Source organism: Cherax quadricarinatus, chromosome 20 (genome assembly GCF_038502225.1).
Source record: "Cherax quadricarinatus isolate ZL_2023a chromosome 20, ASM3850222v1, whole genome shotgun sequence".
Classification (NCBI taxonomy): domain Eukaryota; kingdom Metazoa; phylum Arthropoda; class Malacostraca; order Decapoda; family Parastacidae; genus Cherax; species Cherax quadricarinatus.
Window position 1 is genome coordinate 48,985,288 of NC_091311.1, and position 22,647 is coordinate 49,007,934.

Sequence of the window (22,647 nt, forward strand, 5' to 3'; positions counted from 1 at the left end):
GGTTTGCTGATTGTGTTCGCAAGAGTTATAAGTGGTACATAAAACTCTTTTTCCATCTTCTGGACATTTCCATGCTCAATGCTTATAATATGTATAAGATGAGGACCAGAAACAAACCACAATACGGCGAATTCTGTTTGTCTGTCATCAGACAAATAGTATTCAAGTACCAAGGAAGAACACCTGCAATAGACCGCCCACCAAATTATCAACAACTACCTGCTCATCTGAAGCATGGTGATCACTTCCTGGTAAAACTGCCTGCTACTGCTTTCAAGAAAAAGGCTCAGAAGAGGTGTTACATCTGTGCACATACAAAAAAATGCCCACAACAATGCAGAGACACTCGTTTTATGTGTGAGGAGTGTAAAACACCACTGTGCATGACACCATGTTTCAAAGACTTCCACAGGCTGCAGAACTTCTAGAAACATTCCCTGTGACTGTATATGTGTATATAAATTACAGAAAAATAGTAATAAACAACATTTCATATCGTTTGTGTAAATATTTTTTATAAACAAAACAATGACAACAGTGTTTACGCCCTTATTGTGTAGTATTGAAAAAGAAAAAACTTACAAAATACTGATCATATTGGTCTCACAGGCCATAAAAGTTACTTGGAAAAAGAAAAATTAAAAAATAATAGAAATTAGTACATAAGAAAGTAAATAAAAGAATACCGGGAGACGGCAGTCGGCGATGTTGCCACATTGTCCCCCTTTTTCATCAACTTCACGCCTCCATATCTCGGTAAGTATTGATGGTAAAAAATTTTTGTTTAGCCTATAATATTAAAAAAAAAACAACTCTACATTTTCATAAGAAAAAATAATTTTTTTTTTTTGAAATTTGGCTGACCCTGAGAACGAGTCTCTGAGAGGACCTGTCGACCCTCAAAGGGTTAATTGAGCTATGTGTAGAAAGAGGTTTGGTAATAAGTAATACATATTTTATGAAAAAGAGGATAAATAAATATATAAGGTATGATATAGCACGTAATGAAAGTAGTATATCGGATCATTATTTAGTTGTAGCTACAGTTAGAGTAAGAGGTAGATGGGACAAGAGGAAAATGACAACAACATGTAACAGAGAGGTGAAAGTGTATAAACTAATGGAGGAGGAAGTTTGGGTGAGATATTAGCAACTATTGGCAGAAAGGTGGGCTAGTGCAAGTATGAGTAGTGGGGGGGGGGGGGGGTTTAAGAGGGTTGGAATAGTTTTAAAAATTCAGTATTAGAATGTGGTGAAGATGTTTGTGGTAATAGGAGGGTGGGTGCAGGAGGAAAGAGGAGTGATTGGTGGAATGATGAAGTAAAGGGTGTAATAAAAGAGAAAAAGGTAGCTTATGGAGGTTTTTACAAAGCAGAAGTGTTATAAGAAGAGCAGAGTATATGGAGAGTAAAAGAAAGGTGAAGAGAGTGGTAAGAGAGTGCAAAAGGAGAGCAGATAGTAGAGTGGGAGAGGCACTGTCAAGAAATTTTGATGAAAATAAGAAAAAAATTTGGAGTGAATTAAACAAGTTAAGAAAGCTTTGGGAATGAATGGATTTGTCAGTAAAAAACAGAGAAGGGGAGTTAGTAGATGGGGAGATGGAGGTATTGGGTAGATGGTGGGAATATTTTGAGGAACTTTTAAATGTCGATGAAGAAAGGGAGGTGGTAATTTCATGCATTGGCCAGGGAGGAATACCATCTTTTAGGGGTGAAGAAGAGCAGGATGTGAGTGTGGGGGAGGTGCGTGAGGCATTACATAAAATGAAAGGGAATAAAGCAGCTGGAACTGACAGGATCATGACAGAAATGTTAAAAGCAGGAGGGGATATAGTGTCATGAGTGGTTGATATTTTTGTTTAATAAATGTATGAAAGAGGGGAAGGTACCTAGGAATTGGCAGAGAGCATGTAGAGTTCCTTTATATAAAGGGAAGGGGGACAAAAGAGATTGTAAAAATTATAGAGGAATTAATTTACTGAGTATACCAGCCAAAGTGTATGGTAGGGTTATTATTGAAAGAATTAGAGGTAAGACAGAATGCAGGATTGCGGATGAGCAAGGAGGTTTTAGAGTGGGTAGGGGATGTGCAGATCAAGTGTTTACATTGAAGCATATATGTCAACAGTATTTAGATAAAGGTAGAGATGTTTTCATTGCATTTATGGATTTAGAAAAGGCATATGATAGAGTGGATAGGGGAGCAATGTGGCAGATGTTGCAAGTACAGTGATCCCCTCGAGTTACAAACTTTTTTCGTTCCAGACGGCTGGTCAAGTGCTGTTACTGAACGAATTTCTTCTCATCAGGAATAATGTAAAATAGATTAATCTGTATCAGACCCCCGAAAATATACTTACAAAAGCACTTACAAAAATACACTTACATAATTTGTCATGTTGGGAGTGGTTCTTAACTAGAGGGTCCACTGTATATGGAATAGGTAGTAAGTTCCTAAATGCTGTAAAGAATTTTTGAGGATAGTGAGTCTCAGTTTAGGATGTGTAGAAGAGAGGGAGACTACTTCCTGGTAAAAGTAGGTCTTAGACAGGGATATGTAATGTCACCATGGTTAATATATTTATAGATGGGGTTGTAAAGGTAGCTGCTAGGGTGTTCGGGAGAGGGATGGGATTAAATTAAGGAGACTCAAATGCAAAATGGGAATTGACACAGTTGCTTTTTGCTGATAATACTGTGCTTATGGGAGATTCTAAAGAAAAATTGCAAAGGTTAGTGGACGAGCTTGGGAGTGTGTGTAAAGGTAGAAAGTTGAAAGTGAACATAGAAAAGAGTAAGGTGATGAGGGTATCAAATGATTTAGATAAAGAAAAACTGGATATCAAATTGGAAAGGAGTATGGATGAAATGAATGTTTTCAGATATTTGGGAGTTGATGTGTCAGCAGATGGATTTATGAAGGATGAGGTTAACCACAGAATTGATGAAAGAAAAAAGGTTAGTGGTGCATTGGGGTATATGTGGAGACAAAAATGTTATCTATGGAGGCAAAGAAGGGAATGTATGAAAGTATATATAGTAGTAGTTCGTAGATGGATCTATAATTTCCTCACAAACAGAACACAAAGAGTAATAGTCAACAGAGTAAAGTCTGAGGCAGCTACGGTGAAAAGCTCTGTTCCGCAAGGCACAGTACTCACTCCCATCTTGTTTCTCATCCTCATATCTGACATAGACAAGGATGTCAGCCACAGTACTGTGTCTTCCTTTGCAGATGACACCCAAATCTGCATGACAGTGTCTTCCATTGCAGACACTGCAAGGCTCCAGGTGGACATCAACCAAATCTTTCAATGGGCTGCAGAAAACAATATGAAGTTCAATGATGAGAAATTTCAATTACTCTGATATGGTAAACATGAGGAAATTAAAACTTCATCAGAGTATAAAACAAATTCCAGCCACACAATAGAGCGAAAAACTAATGTCAAAGACATGGGAGTGATCATGTCAGAGGATCTCACCTTCAAGGACCATAACACTGTATCAATTGCATCTGCTAGAAAAGTGACAGGATGGTTAATGAGAACCTTCAAAACTAGGGATGCCAAGCCCATGATGACACTCTTCAGGTCGCATGTTCTATCTAGGCTGGAATATTGCTGCACACTAACAGCACCTTTCAAGGCAGGTGAAATTGCTGACCTAGAAAATGTACAGAGAACCTTCACGGCACGCATAACGGAGATAAAACACCTCAATTACTGGGAGCGCTTGAAGTTCCTGAACCTGTACTCCCTGGAACGCAGGTGGAAGAGATACATGATTATATACACCTGGAAAATCCTAGAGGGACTAGTACTGAACTTGCAAACGAAAATCACTCATTACGAAAGCATAAGACTCGGCAGACGATGCAACATCCCCCCAATGAAAAGCAAGGGTTTCATTAGCACGTTAAGAGACAACACACTAAGTGTCAGGGGCCCAAGACTGTTCAACTGCCTCCCAGCATACATAAGGGGGATTACCAATAGACCCCTAACTGTCTTCAAGCAGGCACTGGACAAGCACCTAAAGTCGGTACCTGACCAGCCGGGCTGTGGCTCGTACGTTGGATTGCATGCAGCCAGCAGTAACAGCCTGGTTGATCAGGTCCTGGGTCCTGATCCACCATAAGGCCTGGTCACAGACTGGGCCGTGGGGGCGTTTACCCCCAGAACTCTCTCCAGGTAAACTCCAGGTACCAACACTCTTATATGGGTGCAAAGCTTGGGTTGTAAATGCTGCAGCGAGGAGATGGTTGGAGGCAGTGGAGATGTCCTGTCTAAGAGCAATGTGTAGTGTAAATATTATGCAGAAAATTTGGAGTGTGGACAGTAGGAGAAGGTGTGGAGTTTATAAAAGTATTAGTCAGAAGGCTGAAGAGGGGTTGTTGACATGGTTTAGCCATTTAGAGAGACTGGATCAAAGTAGAATGACATGGAGAGCGAATAAATCTGTAGGGGAAGGAAGGCAGGGTAGGGGTCATCCTCGAAAAGGTTGGAGGGAGGGGGTAAAGGAGGTTTTGTGGGCAAGGGGCTTGGATTTCCAGCGTGTGTGAGTGTGTTAGATAGGAGTGAATGGAGACAAATGGAATTTGGGACCTGATGAGCTGTTGGAGTGTGAGCAGGGTAATATTTAGTGAAGGGATTCAGAGAAACCGGTTATTTTTATGTAGCCGGACTTGAGTCCTGGAAATGGGAAGTACAATGCCTGCACTTTAACCCTTTGACTGTTTCAGGCCCCTCTCTGAAACTGTCATTCTATGTCGCCAAATATTCAAAAAAAAAATTATTTTTTCTTATTAAAATGTTAAGATTATTTTTCCCCCTCCCGCTTGTCAAAACAATGGGGTCGGATGCTGCTTCCCCTCCTCCATTCTATCTAATTATCTTTCTCCCTCATTCTATATCTTTCAATCTGTCTCTCTTTCTATCTGTCTGCCTATCTCTGTCTCACAGGTACACATAAATACAAGTATACATAGTGTAAATTACCTAGGATAACCCAAGAAATCCAGACAAAGTGCTATACTCTGCTTGAAGATGTGAGTAAACGTGATGACACAGTCTTGTGGCTCTCTCTGAGACAGAGAGCTAGATGGACAGACAGGGAGCTTGACAGACAAATAGACAGACAGAAATGTTTGTGTACCAGCAAAAACAAAGGGAGGGCAATGGTCATGTAATATTTCCTTATCAGCTCTACCCTCGTTTACGCTCATCAAAGTCAGCTCTTATCAGATGTTATCTCCCCTTATCTTGTCACTGTCATGGGGTGGACTTTTTTTTACTTGCTTCAAGGGAACAATATTATTACATCTTCTTCTTCTTCTTCCTCCTCCTCCTCCTCTTCTCCTCCTCCTCCTCCTCCTCCTCCTCTTCCTCCCCTCCTCGTCCTCCTCCTCGTCCTCCTCTTCCTCCCCCTCCTCCTCCTCCATTGCTTTTGGTCTCAAACTCCTCCAAATCATGAAATTGATCTTCACTGACACTTCCATCTGTGTTAGAGCATCACTTGGGAAGAGAAGAGTCCCAGATTTGCTGGAGAATCACATATGTATTTCTTACCGCTAGACATGCTGAAAAAGGACAACTGAAATGGCATTCCCACAATGCACCACTGGCTCCCCGATTTTTTTTATATGGTGCACACTGACCATGGAGACCCATTCTCTCACATGTGGGCCTACCAGCTTTCTCCTGCTTGATTTGAAGCTGCTAGAATTTATGCGTATAAATACGTCAGAAACATTGGCTCGTAAGACGTATTTATACGTCGGAAACAGTCAAAGGGTTAAAGGAGGGATATGTTGTATATCTTTATACATGTATGCTTCTAAACTGTTGTATTCTGAGCACCTCTGCAAAAACAGTGATTATGTATGAGTGAGGTGAAAGTGTTGAATGAAGATGAAAGTATTTTCTTTTTGGGGATTTTCTTTCTTTTTGGGTCACTCTGCCTCGGTGGGAGACTGCTGCTTTGTTAAAAAAAAAAAAAAAAAATTTGGGGGGGGGTAACCCTTCCTTGGCAGAAGACAGCCATTAATCCCTTAACTGTCCAAACATAGATCTACGTTCTCTCGCCCAGCGCTCCAAATATTTTGGAAAAAAAAAAAAATATTAAAATACAGAGGGCATTTTTCTACATGTAATAAGATAAAAAAAAAATTTAGGGCCAGTACTTACTGAGATATAAGATTGCAAAATTGGCACTGGATGCTCATGTGATGGCAACATGGATTCCTGCCACTTGCAGAAGTGTTGTCGATTATTGCTACCCCTGAATGGGTCACAATGTATATAATGTATATTACCTGTATATATAATTTTATATTGCTTATATTTGCGATATTAGCTAAATCATAAATATATTGCTTTATATTATTATTTGACTTAGTTATATTATTAGGTAGGATGTAACATTTATATATTATTATATATTATTAAGAGGGAGGTGAAAGTGTATAAACTAAGGGAGGAGGAGGAAGTTCAGGGGAGATATAAGCGACTGTTGGCAGAAAGGTGTGCTAGTGCAAAGATGAGTAGTGGGGGGGTTGAAGAGGGTTGGAATAGTTTTAAAAATACAGTATTAGAATGTGGGGCAGAAGTTTGTGGTTATAGGAGGGTGGGGGCAGGTGGAAAGAGGAGTGATTGGTGGAATGATGAAGTAAAGGGTGTGATAAAAGAGAAAAAGTTAGCTTTTGAGAGGTTTTTACAAAGCAGAAGCATTATAAGAAAAGCAGAGTATATGGAGAGTAAAAGAAAGGTGAAGAGAGTGGTGAGAGAGTGCAAAAGGAGAGCAGATGATAGAGTGGGAGAGGCACTGTCAAGAAATTTTAATGAAAATAAGAAAAAATTTTGGAGTGAGTTAAACAAGTTAAGAAAGCCTAGGGAAAGTATGGATTTGTCAGTTAAAAACAGAGTAGGGGAGTTAGTAGATGGGGAGAGGGAGGTATTAGGTAGATGGTGAGAATATTTTGAGGAACTTTTAAATGTTGAGGAAGAAAGGGAGGCGGTAATTTCATGCACTGGTCAAGGAGGTATACCATCTTTTAGGAGTGAAGAAGAGCAGAATGTAAGTGTGGGGGAGGTACGCGAGGCATTACATAGAATGAAAGGGGGTAAAGCAGCTGGAACTGATGGGATCATGACAGAAATGTTAAAAGGAGAAGGGATATAGTGTTGGAGTGGTTGGTACTTTTGTTTAATAAATGTATGAAAGAGGGGAAGGTACCTAGGGATTGGCAGAGAGCATGTATAGTCCCTTTATATAAAGGGAAAGGGGACAAAAGAGATTGTAAAAATTATAAAGGAATAAGTTTATTGAGTATACCAGGAAAAGTGTACGGTAGGGTTATAATTGAAAGAATTAGAGGTAAGGCAGAATGTAGGATTGCGGATGAGCAAGGAGGTTTCAGAGTGGGTAGGGGATGTGTAGATCAAGTGTTTACATTGAAGCATATATGTGAACAGTATTTAGATAAAGGTAGGGAAGTTTTTATTACATTTATGGATTTAGAAAAGGCATATGATAGAGTGGATAGGGGAGCAATGTGGCAGATGTTGCAAGTATATGGAATAGGTAAGTTACTAAATGCTGTAAAGAGTTTTTATGAGGATAGTGAGGCTCAGGTTAGGGTGTGTAGAAGAGAGGGAGAATACTTCCCGGTAAAAGTAGGTCTTAGACAGGGATGTGTAATGTCACCATGGTTGTTTAATATATTTATAGATGGGGTTGTAAAAGAAGTAAATGCTAGGGTGTTTGGGAGAGGGGTGGGACTAAATTATGGGGAATCAAATTCAAAATGGGAATTAACACAGTTACTTTTTGCTGATGATACTGTGCTTATGGGAGATTCTAAAGAAAAATTGCAAAGGTTAGTGGATGAGTTTGGGAATGTGTGTAAAGGTAGAAAGTTGAAAGTGAACATAGAAAAGAGTAAGGTGATGAGGGTATCAAATGATTTAGATAAAGAAAAATTGGATATCAAATTGGGGAGGAGTAGTATGGAAGAAGTGAATGTTTTCAGATACTTGGGAGTTGACGTGTCGGCGGATGGATTTATGAAGGATGAGGTTAATCAAAGAATTGATGAGGGAAAAAAGGTGAGTGGTGCATTGAGGTATATGTGGAGTCAAAAAACGTTATCTATGGAGGCAAAGAAGGGAATGTATGAAAGTATAGTAGTACCAACACTCTTATATGGGTGTGAAGCTTGGGTGGTAAATGCAGCAGCGAGGAGACGGTTGGAGGCAGTGGAGATGTCCTAAGGGCAATGTGTGGTGTAAATATTATGCAGAAAATTCAGAGTGTGGAAATTAGGAAAAGGTGTGGAGTTAATAAAAGTATTAGTCAGAGGGCAGAAGAGGGGTTGTTGAGGTGGTTTGGTCATTTAGAGAGAATGGATCAAAGTAGAATGACATGGAAAGCATATAAATCTATAATGGAAGGAAGGAGGGGTAGGGGTCGTCCTTGAAAGGGTTGAAGAGAGGGGGTAAAGGAGGTTTTGTGGGCGAGGGACTTGGACTTCCAGTAAGCATGCGTGAGCATGTTAGATAGGAGTGAATGGAGACGAATGGTACTTGGGACCTGACGATCTGTTGAAGTGCGAGCAGGGTAATATTTAGTGAAGGGATTCAGGGAAACCGGTTATTTTCATACAGTCAGACTTGAGTCCTGGAAATGGGAAGTACAATGCCTGCACTTTATAGGAGGGGTTTGGGATATTGGCAGTTTGGAGGGATATGTTGTGTATCTTTATACGTATATGCTTCTAAACTGTTGTATTCTGAGCACCTCTGCAAAAACAGTGATAATGTGTGAGCATGGTGAAAGTGTTGAATGATGAAAGTATTTTCTTTTAGGGGATTTTCTTTCTTTTTTTGGGTCACCCTGCCTCGGTGGGAGACGACCGACTTGTTGAAAAAAAAAAAACAAGTATTAAGACCCATTCTGTCCTGATGAGGCATCTCAGGCCAATCGTGCCAAATGTGGAGGCAGGAAAAATAAAACATTGATCTACGTTTGGAGCGCTAGCGGTAACAACATAGATTTATGTTTAGACAGTTAAGGGGTGAAGTTAAAAAATACAGGTATTCCTTACTTAATGACCTACTTGTTTAACTATTGCTCAGACTTATGTCCAGCTCTCTGACCAGCATACAGTATGTGCATTTTACTTTTTTGTTGTTTTTAATACCTACTTCTATTTTTAATACGTATACTAAAAATGTTATAAATGGTGCAAAGGCGACATTAAAACAATATCTAAAGATGGTTGACACAAACCCACTACCAGTACAGTATGCTTAAACTATCAGTAAGGGGCAGCTCCTCGCTTAACAACCAATTTGCTTACCAATCTACTGTTAGGAATGGAACTCAGTCGTTAAGTGAGGAGTACCTGTATATGGTTGATTTGAGTGCTCAGTTTCTGTATCCTCTCATCTTGGTTCATTCCGTCAAAGGCTGGTTAACATGCTTATTACCTGGTGATATGTATCTCATGATTTTGACTGCTCTCAATCTATGTTCCTCTGGTCATGCGATAACACCTTTGGATGCATAAGAAGTTCAGTCAGTTTTTCTTTACAGCTTTTGCCTCTTTGATACCAATCTCTTACAAATTATAACCCATTTCACTGGTTTACATAACATTACACTATTCTTTCTATTGATAACTTAAAGCTCTTCCCTGTGCCGTTTACCTGTAATCTGGAAAGCTCCACATTTTATAGTTCAGTTACTAATTCATGAGTTTGAATCGAATTCACATGTTTTTACTCCTGAACGTAACAAATATATAGTATACACAAAAAAGTTTAAATCTCATTCTTTTTCTAAACTACTAGGCAATAATTATATAACAATTAAAATTTTCAGAATGTATGCTGTAATACGGTACAAAAGAAAATTTTTGGCAATACCTTACAGCTGTAACATACTGTATATGAAACTGGATGGGTGAAAACTTTGTGTGTTAAACATTAAATGTTTTGCATACATAAAAACTGAAATACATACATTAATTATGCATATTCATCTACCCCATATATTGCAGGATGATTCCTGTAATATATCACATAAATATGTTATTCACAACTTGAGTTGCTAGATTATTAATGTACTTCTACACTATAGCATCATACATGTATTATATACTGTACACAGGCAGGGCCCACTGATAGGGTAGGTTAGGTTCTGGGCTACTGCTGTAAAGCGAAAATTGTTGTAATGTGAAACACAGCCTTTTTTCACTTTCAAGTGTATATAAAAGAAGAGGATGTATAATATATTTACAGATGGAGATGTAAAGGAAGTAAATGCTAGGGTGTTGGTGAGAGGGGTGGGATTAAATTATGTAGATTCAAATACAAAATGGGAGTTGACAGTTACTTTCTGCTGATAATACCGTTCTTTTGGGAGATTCTGAAGAGATATTGCAAAAGTTAGTGGGTGAGTTTGGGAGGGTGTTTAAAGAAAGCTGAAAGTGAACATAGATAAGAGTAAAGTGATGAGGGTATCAAACAATCTAGATAAAGAAAAATTTGATATCAGATTGGAGGGAGAGAGTATGGAAGAAGTGGATGTGTTCAGATATTTGGGAGTAGGCTTGTCGGCGGATAGGTTTATGAAGGACGAGGTAAAACATAGAACTGATTAAGGACTAAAAGATGGGTGGTGCACTGAGGTATCTGTGGAGACAAAGAACATTATCCATGGAGGCAAAGAAAGGAATGTATGAGAGTATAGTGGTACCAACACTCTTATATGGGTGTGAAGCATGGGCTGTGAATGTTGCATCAAAAAGGAAGCTGGAGGCAATGGAGATGCTGTGTTTAAGGGCAATGTGTAGCATGAATATTATGCAAAGAATTCGTAGTATGGAAATCAGGAGGGCTGAGGAGGGGTTGTTGAGGCGGTTTGGTTGTTTAGAGAGGATGAAGCAAAACAGGATGACTTGGAGGGTGTATATATATATATCTGTAGTGGAGGGAAGAAAGAGGGTAGGAAAGGATGGAGGGAGAGGGTAAGAGAAGTTTTGTGTGCAAGGGGCTTGAACATACAGCAGGCATATGTGAGAGTGTTAGATAGGAGTGAGTGGAGACGAATGGTTTTCGGGACTTGATGAGCTGTTGGAGTGTGAGCAGGGTTATATTTTGTGAAGAGATTCAGGGAAACCAGCTAACCAGACTTGAGTCCTGGGGTTTGGGATATTTGCTGTTTGGAGTGACATTGGCACTGTTGTATCTGTGCACCTCTGCAAAGACAGTACTTTTGTGTGAATGATAGTGAAAGTGTTTTTTTCTTTTCTGGGTCACCCTGCCTCAGTGGGAGATGGCCAGCATGTTGAAAAAAAAAATTAAGTGAGCAATAGGGCTAGGCCTAAAAAATACATATACACTACACACATTACTTACTTCAAAATATTTTTATCCTTAGCTTAAAGTGAGTGGTGAATATATATTTTGTAAGAAGTCTGAGCAAATGAAGAATGGGCATAATTGGAACCCACTGTATTAGCAAAACACTGTAAAGTGGGACCCTCCTGTATTATTATTTTTTCATGCCATAGCTCAAGAAAAAATATGGAATAAACTTATAAATGCAGTGGCCACAAGCCAAAGTATGATAAATCTTTCACCTTATTGTCTCTGAAAAGGAGCACAAGAGGAGAAAGTTAAACCATGAATCCTAGAAGAAAAGCATGATTAGTGGAGGCTTCCACACAGCTAAAGCAATAACCACAGCGTCAGGGTGCACATGTGACAGATCACCAACGCCTACGATCTTTTATCAAAGTATTATACACAAGTATGGTTTTCGGATGCCAAGCTATACTACGTATACGTATTAAATTTAATGATCACTGGTTAACAAAGTTTCACATGGGATAAACTGGCTATCTGACATTGCCCTTTATTCTTTGGCACTTTTATGAGCAAAAAGCCATAGGCTCTCTTGTGGGTTGTTACACTCTATTAGTTGTATCCAACTTTGTGGTGACTGAGAAAAGTGTTTCCAATGTTTTGTGAATGCAAGATACTACTACACAACATACAAATACCCTTTGACCTTTGAGTTCAGACTAGAGTGTGGGTTCCTAATCTATGTCAGCATATAATTTGTAGTATCTGGATAACTTCACCAATGAATTTAGATTTTTTAACTTTAAATATAATACTGGCCTTCTGCATGGGAAAGTAGAGAAGAATCCTTCCCCTGTGAGCCATGCGTGTCATAAAAAGCGACTAAAATGCTGGGGGCAAGGGGCTAGTAACCCCTTATCCTGTAAAAATTACTAAATGTAAAATAAAAAACTTCATGAAAATGTTTCTTTTTTTTTTTGGGTCACTATGCCTTGGTGGGAGACAGCCAGTGTGTTAAGAAAATTTTTTCAGGCTTAGATTACAAGCTTCTAGTCTATTACTGGGAAATAAATTTTTGATTACATTCAAGGTTTCAGATACCCTGAATAAAAAAAAAGTGATGAGATATAAAATAATGTAACTGATCAAAATATTAGAAAATTTTTAAATTAAAGCAAGTAACAAAAGCATAATGATGTGCACTGCAGACAATTTCAAAATGACTTAACAAAGAAACACCAATGATCATATTAGTCAACTACTGTTGCAACATTCATCAGAGCAACTCATTCTCTTCATTATCTGTGAAAATTAATTGCCATATAACAAGAAGAACTAATAAATACACCCATGCAGCACACACAACACCTTCAACCTGACCCTCAATTCCACCCACAGCAATATTCTCTATATATCAGGTGGCTCTGATAACAACAGCTTTCTTTTCACTGGAATTTTCTGATATAAGAGAGAAAGCTCCATCCTTTGCCATTTTTCTTAGTGGTTCCCATCCTATAACACCTACTTTCAACCCTGCAATTCGGCACCCAAAAGTAATGCTATCTTTTAATGTGCATCCACTTGCTAGTGAAAATATAGTAGCAGCAATGAAAGTATCACCAGCTCCTAAGGTGTCTACCACTTGTGATGGAGGAAAAGCAGAACTGTGCACTAGTTGCCCATCACTGCTGCTTGCACTTGCTCCATCTTCTCCCCATGGACATATCACAAGGCACCTGCAGAGGAAGACAACTTATATAGATGAATATAATTTTTTATCCTAGATTTGACAATAATTCTTTAATTTTTTTTTTTAACACATTAGCTGTTTCCCACCGAGGCAGGGTGATCCAAAAAGAAAAACCCAAGAAAAAAAAACTTTCATCATCATTCACCACTTTCACCATCATTCATATATAATTACTGTCTTTGCAGAGGCGCTCAGATACGACAGTTTAGATGTCACTCCAAACAGCCAATATCCCAAACCCCTCCTTTAAAGTGCAGGCATTGTGTACTTCCCACCTCCAGGACTCAAGTCCGGTTAACCGGTTTCCCAGAATCACTTCACAAAATATTACCCTTCTCACACTCCAACAGCTTGTCAGGTCCCAAAAACCATTTAACACTACGTATTCACTCCGATTTAACATGCTCATGCATGCTTGCTGGAAGTCCAAACCCCTCACCCACCCACACAACCTCTTTTACCCCATCCTTCCAACCTTCCCTTCCCTGCAGATTCATATGCTCTCCAAGCCATTCTACTGTGTTCCATCCTCTCTAAATGCCCAAACCACCTCAACAACCCCTCTTCAGCCCTCTGACTAATAATTTTAGAAACTCCACACCTTCTCCCAATTTTCACACTACAAATTCTCTGCATAAAATTCATGCCACACATTGCCCTTAGACACAACATTTCCACTGCCTCCAGCCTCCTCCTTGTTGCAGCATTTACAACCCAAGCTTCACGCCCATATAAGAGTGTTGGTACCACTATACTTTTGTACATTCCCTTCTTTGCCTCCATGGATAATGCTTTTTGTCTCTACAGATATGTCAATGCACCACTCATTTTTTTCCTTCATTAATTCTATGGTTAACCTCATCCTTCATAAACCCATCTGCTGACAAGTCAACTCCCAAATATCTGAACACATTCATGTCTTTCATACTCCTCCCTCCAATGTGATATCCATTTTTTTTATCTAAATCATTTGATACCTTCATCACCTTACTCTTATCTAAGCTCACTTTCACAGGCCCTCTCCAAAACTTGTTCTCAGAGTTGAAGAAAAAAAAAAAAAAAAAAAAAAAATGCGAGTATTATAGGCTAAACATTTTTTTTTTTGCGAACAATACTTACAGAAATATGGAGGCGTGAAGTTGAAAGAAATTGAACCAGTTATGGCAACATTGCCGACTGCCGGTCACACGGTAATAGTTTATTTTTATTTATTTTTTTTATTTTTTAATATTTTATTTTTTCAAGTAACTTTTATGGCATCTGAGACCAATATAAAGACTATTTGGTATATATGTATTCACTCATTGTATACTACACAATAACAGCACAAACTCTGCTGACATTATATTGTTTACAAAACATGTTTACACAAACCAACAATAAAAAATGTTGTTTATTACTATTTTTCTATCATATATATACACAGAGTCACTGGACAGGTTCCTGTAACTACAAGAGGTTCTGAAAGCTTGTAGTTGTGTGTGAGTTGACTTGTAAATATGCTGAGTCACCAGTGTGTCTTGTGTCACAATGATGCATTATACCACCACTCACTAACCTCACTGCCTTCCACAACACATCCCTTTCTCCCCATACACCTACCTTCCTTCTTTCCTTCCTTCCTTCCTACCTACCTTCCCTCCTTCCTTTCTTCCTACCTACCTTCTCTCCTTCCTCTCATCTCTTCATACCTACCTTACCTTCTTCCTACCTACCTTCCCTCCTTCTTTCTTCCTTCAAGTAACTTTTATGGCCTGTGAGACCAATATAAGGTATACTGAATGTATATTCACTTGTTGTATGCTACATAATAATTGCACAGTCATTATATTGTTTACAAAACATGTTTACACAAACCAACAATAAAAAATGTTGTTTATTACTATTTTGCTATCATATAAATACACATAAAGTCACTGGACACTTCCCAGAGCTGCTACAGCATCTGTAAAGCTCGTAGTTGTTGTGTGGGGGTGGACTTGTAAATATGCTGAGTCACTGGCATACTTAGTGTCACAATGACAAATCACACCATCACTCACCACCCTCACTGCCTGTCATCACCCAACCCACATGGAAATAAGTCACTCTGAATTTTTTGGGTTTTCCTAGGTTGATGGTTTCCTTCCTTCCTTTCTCTCATCTCTTCCTTTCTTCCTTCCTTCCCCTCATATCTTCCTTCCTTCCTCCCTTTCTTCCTACCTTCCTCCCTCCCTTTTTCCTTCCTTCCTTCCTTCTGGTTTCCTGGGCATCGCTTTCAGTCACAAACTCCTCAAAACCCTGAAATTCATCTTGACTGACACTTCCATCTGTGTTTGAACTGTCACTTGGGAACAAAAGAGCCCCAATTAGCCGAGGAGTGAGGAGTTTCTTAGTGCTAGACATGGTGAACAAGGTGAAATAAAATGGCTTTCCCACAATGCACCACTGGGTCCCCAATTTTTTTTGTACTGCGCATACTCACCACAAAGACCCACACTCTTACATCTAAGCCTACCAGCCTTTTCCTGCTTGATTTGAGGATGCTAGAATTTATGAGTACTATTACGTCAATAACCCTGGCGCGTAAGATGTACTAGTACGTCAAAAACCCTGAAACGGTTAAAGTGCAGGCATTGTACTTCCCATTTCCAGGACTCATGTCCGGCTAACCGGTTTCCCTGAATCCCTTTACAAAATATTACCCTGCTCACACTCCAACAGCTCGTCAGGTCCCAAAAACCATTCGTCTCAATTCACTACTATCTAACACGCTCATGCATGCTTGCTGGAAGTCAAAGCCCCTCACCCACAAAACCTTCTTTACCCCCTCCCTCCAACCTTTTCGAGGATGACCCTTACCCCGCCTTCCTGCTACTACTGATTTATACACTCCAAGTCATTTTACTTTGTTTCATTCTTTCTAAATGACCAAACCACATCAACAACCCCTCTTCAGCCCTCTGACTAATAAACCATACCCCCGGCCGGGATTGAACCCGCGGTCATAGAGTCTCAAAACTCCAGCCCTCCCAATTTCCACACTCTGAATTCTCTGCATAATATGTACACCGCACATTACTCTTAGACACGATATCTCCACTGCCTGCAGCCACCTCCTCGCTGCTACATACACAACCCAAGCTTCACACCCATATAAGAGTGCTGGTACCATATACTTTTGTACATTCCCTTCTTTGCCTCCATGGATAACGTTTTTCTTGTCTCCACATATACCTCAACGCATCACTCACCTTTTTTCCTTCATCAATTCTATGGTTAACCTCACCTTTCATAAACCCATCCACTGACAAGTCAACTCCCAAATATCTGAAAACATTCACTTCTTCCATACTCCCTCTCTCCAATGTGATATCCAATTTTTCTTTATCTAAATTGTTTAATACCCTTATCATCTTACTCTTATCTATGCTCACTTTAAACTTTCTACCTTTACACACCCTCCGAAACTCATCCAATAACCTTTGCAAGTTTTCTTTAGAATCTCCCAAAAGCACAGTATCATCAGCAAAAAGTAACTGTGTCAACTCCCATTTTGTATTTGAGTCCCCATAATTTAATCCCACCCCTCTCCCCAACACTATAGCAATTACTTCTTTTACAACCCCATTTATAAATATATTAAACAACCATGGTGACATTACACATCCCTGTCTAAGACCTACTTTTACTGGGAAGTAATTTCCCTCTCTCCTACACCTGAGCCTCACTGTCCTCATAAAAACTCTTTACAGCATAAACTTATTCCCCTATAATTTTTACACTCTCTTTTGTCCCCTTTACCTTTATACAAAGGAACTATGCATGCTCTGTCAATCCCTAGATACCTTCACCTCTTCCATATTTTTATTATTATTTTTTATTATCACACTGGCCGATTCCCACCAAGGCAGGGTGGCCCGAAAAAGAAAAACTTTCACCATCATTCACTCCATCACTGTCTTGCCAGAAGGGTGCTTTACACTACAGTTTTTAAACTGCAATGTTAACACCCCTACTTCAGAGTGCAGGCACTGTACTTCCCATCTCCAGGACTCAAGTCCGGCCTGCCGGTTTCCCTGAATCCCTTCATAAATGTTACTTTGCTCACACTCCAACAGCATGTCAAGTATTAAAAACCATTTGTCTCCATTCACTCCTATCAAACACGCTCACGCATGCCTGCTGGAAGTCCAAGCCCCTCGCACACAAAACCTCCTTTACCCCCTCCCTCCAACCTTTCCTAGGCAGACCCCTACCCCGCCTTCCTTCCACTACAGACTGATACACTCTTGAAGTCATTCTGTTTCGCTCCATTCTCTCTACATGTCCGAACCACCTCAACAACCCTTCCTCAGCCCTGTGGACAACAGTTTTGGTAATCCCGCACCTCCTCCTAACTTCCAAACTACGAATTCTCTGCATTATATTCACATCACACACTGCCCTCAGACATGACATCTCCACTGCCTCCAGCCTTCTCCTCGCTGCAACATTCATCACCCATGCTTCACACCCATATAAGAGCGTTGGTAAAACTATACTCTCATACATTCCCCTCTTTGCCTCCAAGGACAAAGTTCTTTGTCTCCACAGACTCCTAAGTGCACCACTCACTCTTTTTCCCTCATCAATTCTATGATTCACCTCATCTTTCATAGACCCATCTGCTGACACGTCCACTCCCAAATATCTGAATACGTTCACCTCCTCCATACTCTCTCCCTCCAATCTGATATTCAATCTTTCATCACCTAATCTTTTTGTTATCCTCAAACCTTACTCTTTCCTGTATTCACCTTTAATTTTCCTCTTTTGCACACCCTACCAAATTCATCCACCAATCTCTGCAACTTCTCTTCAGAATCTCCCAAGAGCACAGTGTCATCAGCAAAGAGCAGCTGTGACAACTCCCACTTTGTGTGTGATTCTTTATCTTTTAACTCCACGCCTCTTGCCAAGACCCTCGCATTTACTTCTCTTACAACCCCATCTATAAATATATTAAACAACCACGGTGACATCACACATCCTTGTCTAAGGCCTACTTTTACTGGGAAAAAATTTCCCTCTTTCCTACATACTCTAACTTGAGCCTCATTATCCTCGTAAAAACTCTTCACTGCTTTCAGTAACCTACCTCCTACACCATACACTTGCAACATCTGCCACATTGCCCCCCTATCCACCCTGTCATACGCCTTTTCCAAATCCATAAATGCCACAAAGACCTCTTTAGCCTTATCTAAATACTGTTCACTTATATGTTTCACTGTAAACACCTGGTCCACACACCCCCTACCTTTCCTAAAGCCTCCTTGTTCATCTGCTATCCTATTTTCCATCTTACTCTTAATTCTTTCAATTATAACTCTACCATACACTTTACCAGGTATACTCAACAGACTTATCCCCCTATAATTTTTGCACTCTCTTTTATCCCCTTTGCCTTTATACAAAGGAACTATGCATGCTCTCTGCCAATCCCTAGGTACCTTACCCTCTTCCATACATTTATTAAATAATTGCACCAACCACTCCAAAACTATATCCCCACCTGCTTTTAACATTTCTATCTTTATCCCATCAATCCCAGCTGCCTTACCCCCTTTCATTTTACCTACTGCCTCACAAACTTCCCCCACACTCACAACTGGCTCTTCCTCACTCCTACAAGATGTTATTCCTCCTTGCCCTATACATGAAATCACAGCTTCCCTATCTTCATCAACATTTAACAATTCCTGAAAATATTCCCTCCATCTTCCCAATACCTCTAACTCTCCATTTAATAACTCTCCTCTCCTATTTTTAACTGACAAATCCATTTGTTCTCTAGGCTTTCTTAACTTGTTAATCTCACTCCAAAACTTTTTCTTATTTTCAACAAAATTTGTTGATAACATCTCACCCACTCTCTCATTTGCTCTCTTTTTACATTGCTTCACCACTCTCTTAACCTCTCTCTTTTTCTCCATATACTCTTCCCTCCTTGCATCACTTCTACTTTGTAAAAACTTCTCATATGCTAACTTTTTCTCCCTTACTACTCTCTTTACATCATCATTCCACCAATCGCTCCTCTTCCCTCCTGCACCCACTTTCCTGTAACCACAAACTTCTGCTGAACACTCTAACACTACATTTTTAAACCTACCCCATACCTCTTCGACCCCATTGCCTATGCTCTCATTAGCCCATCTATCCTCCAATAGCTGTTTATATCTTACCCTAACTGCCTCCTCTTTTAGTTTATAAACCTTCACCTCTCTCTTCCCTGATGCTTCTATTCTCCTTGTATCCCATCTACCTTTTACTCTCAGTGTAGCTACAACTAGAAAGTGATCTGATATATCTGTGGCCCCTCTATAAACATGTACATCCTGAAGTCTACTCAACAGTCTTTTATCTACCAATACATAATCCAACAAACTACTGTCATTTCGCCCTACATCATATCTTGTATACTTATTTATCCTCTTTTTCTTAAAATATGTATTACCTATAACTAAACCCCTTTCTATACAAAGTTCAATCAAAGGGCTCCCATTATCATTTACACCTGGCACCCCAAACTTACCTACCACACCCTCTCTAAAAGTTTCTCCTACTTTAGCATTCAGGTCCCCTACCACAATTACTCTCTCACTTGGTTCAAAGGCTCCTATACATTCACTTAACATCTCCCAAAATCTCTCTCTCTCCTCTGCATTCCTCTCTTCTCCAGGTGCATACACGCTTATTATGACCCACTTCTCGCATCCAACCTTTACTTTAATCCACATAATTCTTGAATTTACACATTCATATTCTCTTTTCTCCTTCCATAACTGATCATTTAACATTACTGCTACCCCTTCCTTTGCTCTAACTCTCTCAGATACTCCAGATTTAATCCCATTTATTAAATAAAAGCACCACCCATTCAAAAATTATGTCCCCACCTGCTTTTAACAGTTTTGTCTTTATCCCATCAATCCCAGCTACTTTAACCCCTTTCATTCAACCCACTGCCTCACGATCCTCCCTCACACTCATACCTGACTCTTCCTCACTCCTACAAAATGTTATACTTCCCTGCCCAATGCACAAAATCACAGCTTCCCTATCTTCATCAACATTTAAGTTCCTCAAAATATTCCCTCCATCTACTCCATACTTCCAACTCTCCATCTAATAACTCTCCTCTCCTATTTTTAACTGTCAAATCCATTTGCTCCCTAGACTTTCCTAACTTATTAATCTCAGTCAAAAACTTTTTCTTATTGTTGTTGATAGTATCACACCCACTCTCTCATTTACTCTTCTTTTACATTCCTTCACAACTCTCTTAACCTCTCTTTTTCTCTCCACATACTCCTCCCTCCCTGCATCGCTTTTATTTTGAAAGAACCTCTCTTATGCTAACTTTTTCTCTCTTGCTACTCTCTTTACCTCATCATTCCACCAATTGTTCTTCTTTCCTCCTGCACCCACTTTCCTGTAACCACACACTTCTGCTGAACATTGCCTTGGAGTTAATGCAAAATGAAGCTCTCATAATTATTCTTGGTTGTCCCAAATCTACAAAGGTTCTTAATATGAGGAAGGAGCTTGCTATTTCTAGTATCAGTGATAGGACTGTTGAGATTAACACTGTACTCAGTATTAGAATGTTAAGAAATGAACCAGACACTGTCACAATGAACCTTACTAAGTGTCTAAAAGTAAATACACACAGATCTAAATGAATTGTGAAAATGTGCAATTGCATTAAGTTTTATAACCTGCATGAACTGTATCACTGTAGACAACAAGAGCATATCAACCCTCCATTGAAGATGTGTTCATTTAATATCACATACCTGCAAGTTCCTCCCAAGAAGCTCATTGCTAGTAATCCCTTTCTTAATCACTTGTTAAAGCAACTGCTCAAGAAGAAATTTCTTGCCTAGCTGGTAGTAATAAGTTATCACAAGTTATATACACTGATGGATCTCAACAGGAGTCTTCTGGCAGAGCTGCATCTGCTCATGTTGCCACCTCCCTAGTTAAGAACGATAATAAACTTGTTGAACTAGGCATAAGAATTAACAACTGGGCATCTACATTGCAAACTGAACTGTTTGCAATCCTAATGGTGCTAAAGCTAACTTATGACACTGAGCTTGATTCTATCATCATTACTGATTCTATGTCATCATTGAATGCTCTTAACTCATATAATGACTCCAACAACATGCTCATTGGAGAAGCCAGGTACAGATACATGTACTCAAAAATCAGGGACAAAGGAATTAGTGTACAATTGCTATGGATCCCATCACACACTGGATTACTCCTTCATGATAAAGTTGATATGTTAGCCAAGAAGAGTACCCAGAAGGAGAATGTAGAATATAACTTTGGTATATCTATGTCGAGCATTAGGAATAATATTCGGAGAGAAGTAAATAATGAAAATGATTGTTATAGGAATGCAGTTAGAAGCTGAGTAGATCTATAATCCACTATGATAACATGAATGAAGATAAGTATGTTTATGGAGCAACTTGCAATGTGAACAGACTGACTGATGTTGTAGTGGCCAGGCTTAGGCTTGGTTACAAGTACTTTTGGCAGTTTGGGAGACACACAGATGATGATCAAACTAAATGTAAATTATGTGATCAGGCATATGGTCACTGTCTTGAACACTATGTGCTTAATTGTTCACTCATTGAGGAATACAGAGATAGACAGTATAATAACCTATGTGACATGTCAAGATCTCTTATTAATGAAAATAAGATACCAGATATACTAAGCAAATTTCCTAAATTTGCTTAGTATAATTTGCTTGTAACAGATAAATGAACTATAGATATGTCGATATAAATCCTTATGTATTCCTGTTAACCCTTTGGGGCCTATTTCCTAGGCCTTTTGTGTAGCCATATACTCTTGCACTACCATCCACAGGATGGATAAGGGGTGCACAATAAACTAGCCACTTCGGTGGGAAAATCTAAAAAAATCTAATGCTGAATACTCTAACACTACATTCTTAAATTTATCCCATACCTCTTCAACCTCACTGCCTATACTCTCACTAGCTCATCTTTCTTCCAATAGTTAAGAACATAAGAAAGAAGGAACACTGCACCATGCCTACTGGCCCATGCGAGGCAGGTCCAAGTCACCTACCGGCTTAGGCCACTTACCCAACCTAGACAGATCCAGGCCACATCCACTTAAGGAGAATGGCATCAGACCTAGTAGCACAAGCTAGTCTGGTCCAACTCACACTCACTCATGTATTTATCTAACCTATTTTTAAAACTAAGCAACGTTTCAGCTTCTATGACAGTACTCTGGAGTTTGTTCCATTCATCCACAACTCTATTACCAAACCAGTGCTTTCCAATATCCTTCCTGAATCTGAATTTTTCCAACTTGAAACCATTGCTGCGAGTCCTGTCTTGGCTAGATATTTTTAGCACGCTATTTACATTCCCTTTATTTATTCTTGTTTTCCCTATTTTTTTTTTCCAACAAACCGGCCGTATCCCACTGAGGCAGGGTGGCC

General features: G+C 39.4%; 1 protein-coding gene across 4 annotated transcripts in view; it reads right to left on the bottom strand.

Moving 5' to 3' along the window:
- Positions 1-10,676: 10,676 nt before the first annotated feature.
- LOC128701008 (ketohexokinase) overlaps positions 10,677-22,647 on the bottom strand; it is a 101,351-nt gene continuing 89,380 nt past the window's right edge. For all 4 annotated transcript variants that reach the window (XM_053794577.2, XM_053794570.2, XM_053794564.2 and 1 more), the window contains one exon: positions 10,677-13,107. In XM_053794577.2, the coding sequence (XP_053650552.1) occupies positions 12,786-13,107 (322 nt within the window). In that variant the 3' untranslated portion in view covers positions 10,677-12,785. The remainder of the gene's footprint in view (positions 13,108-22,647) is intronic.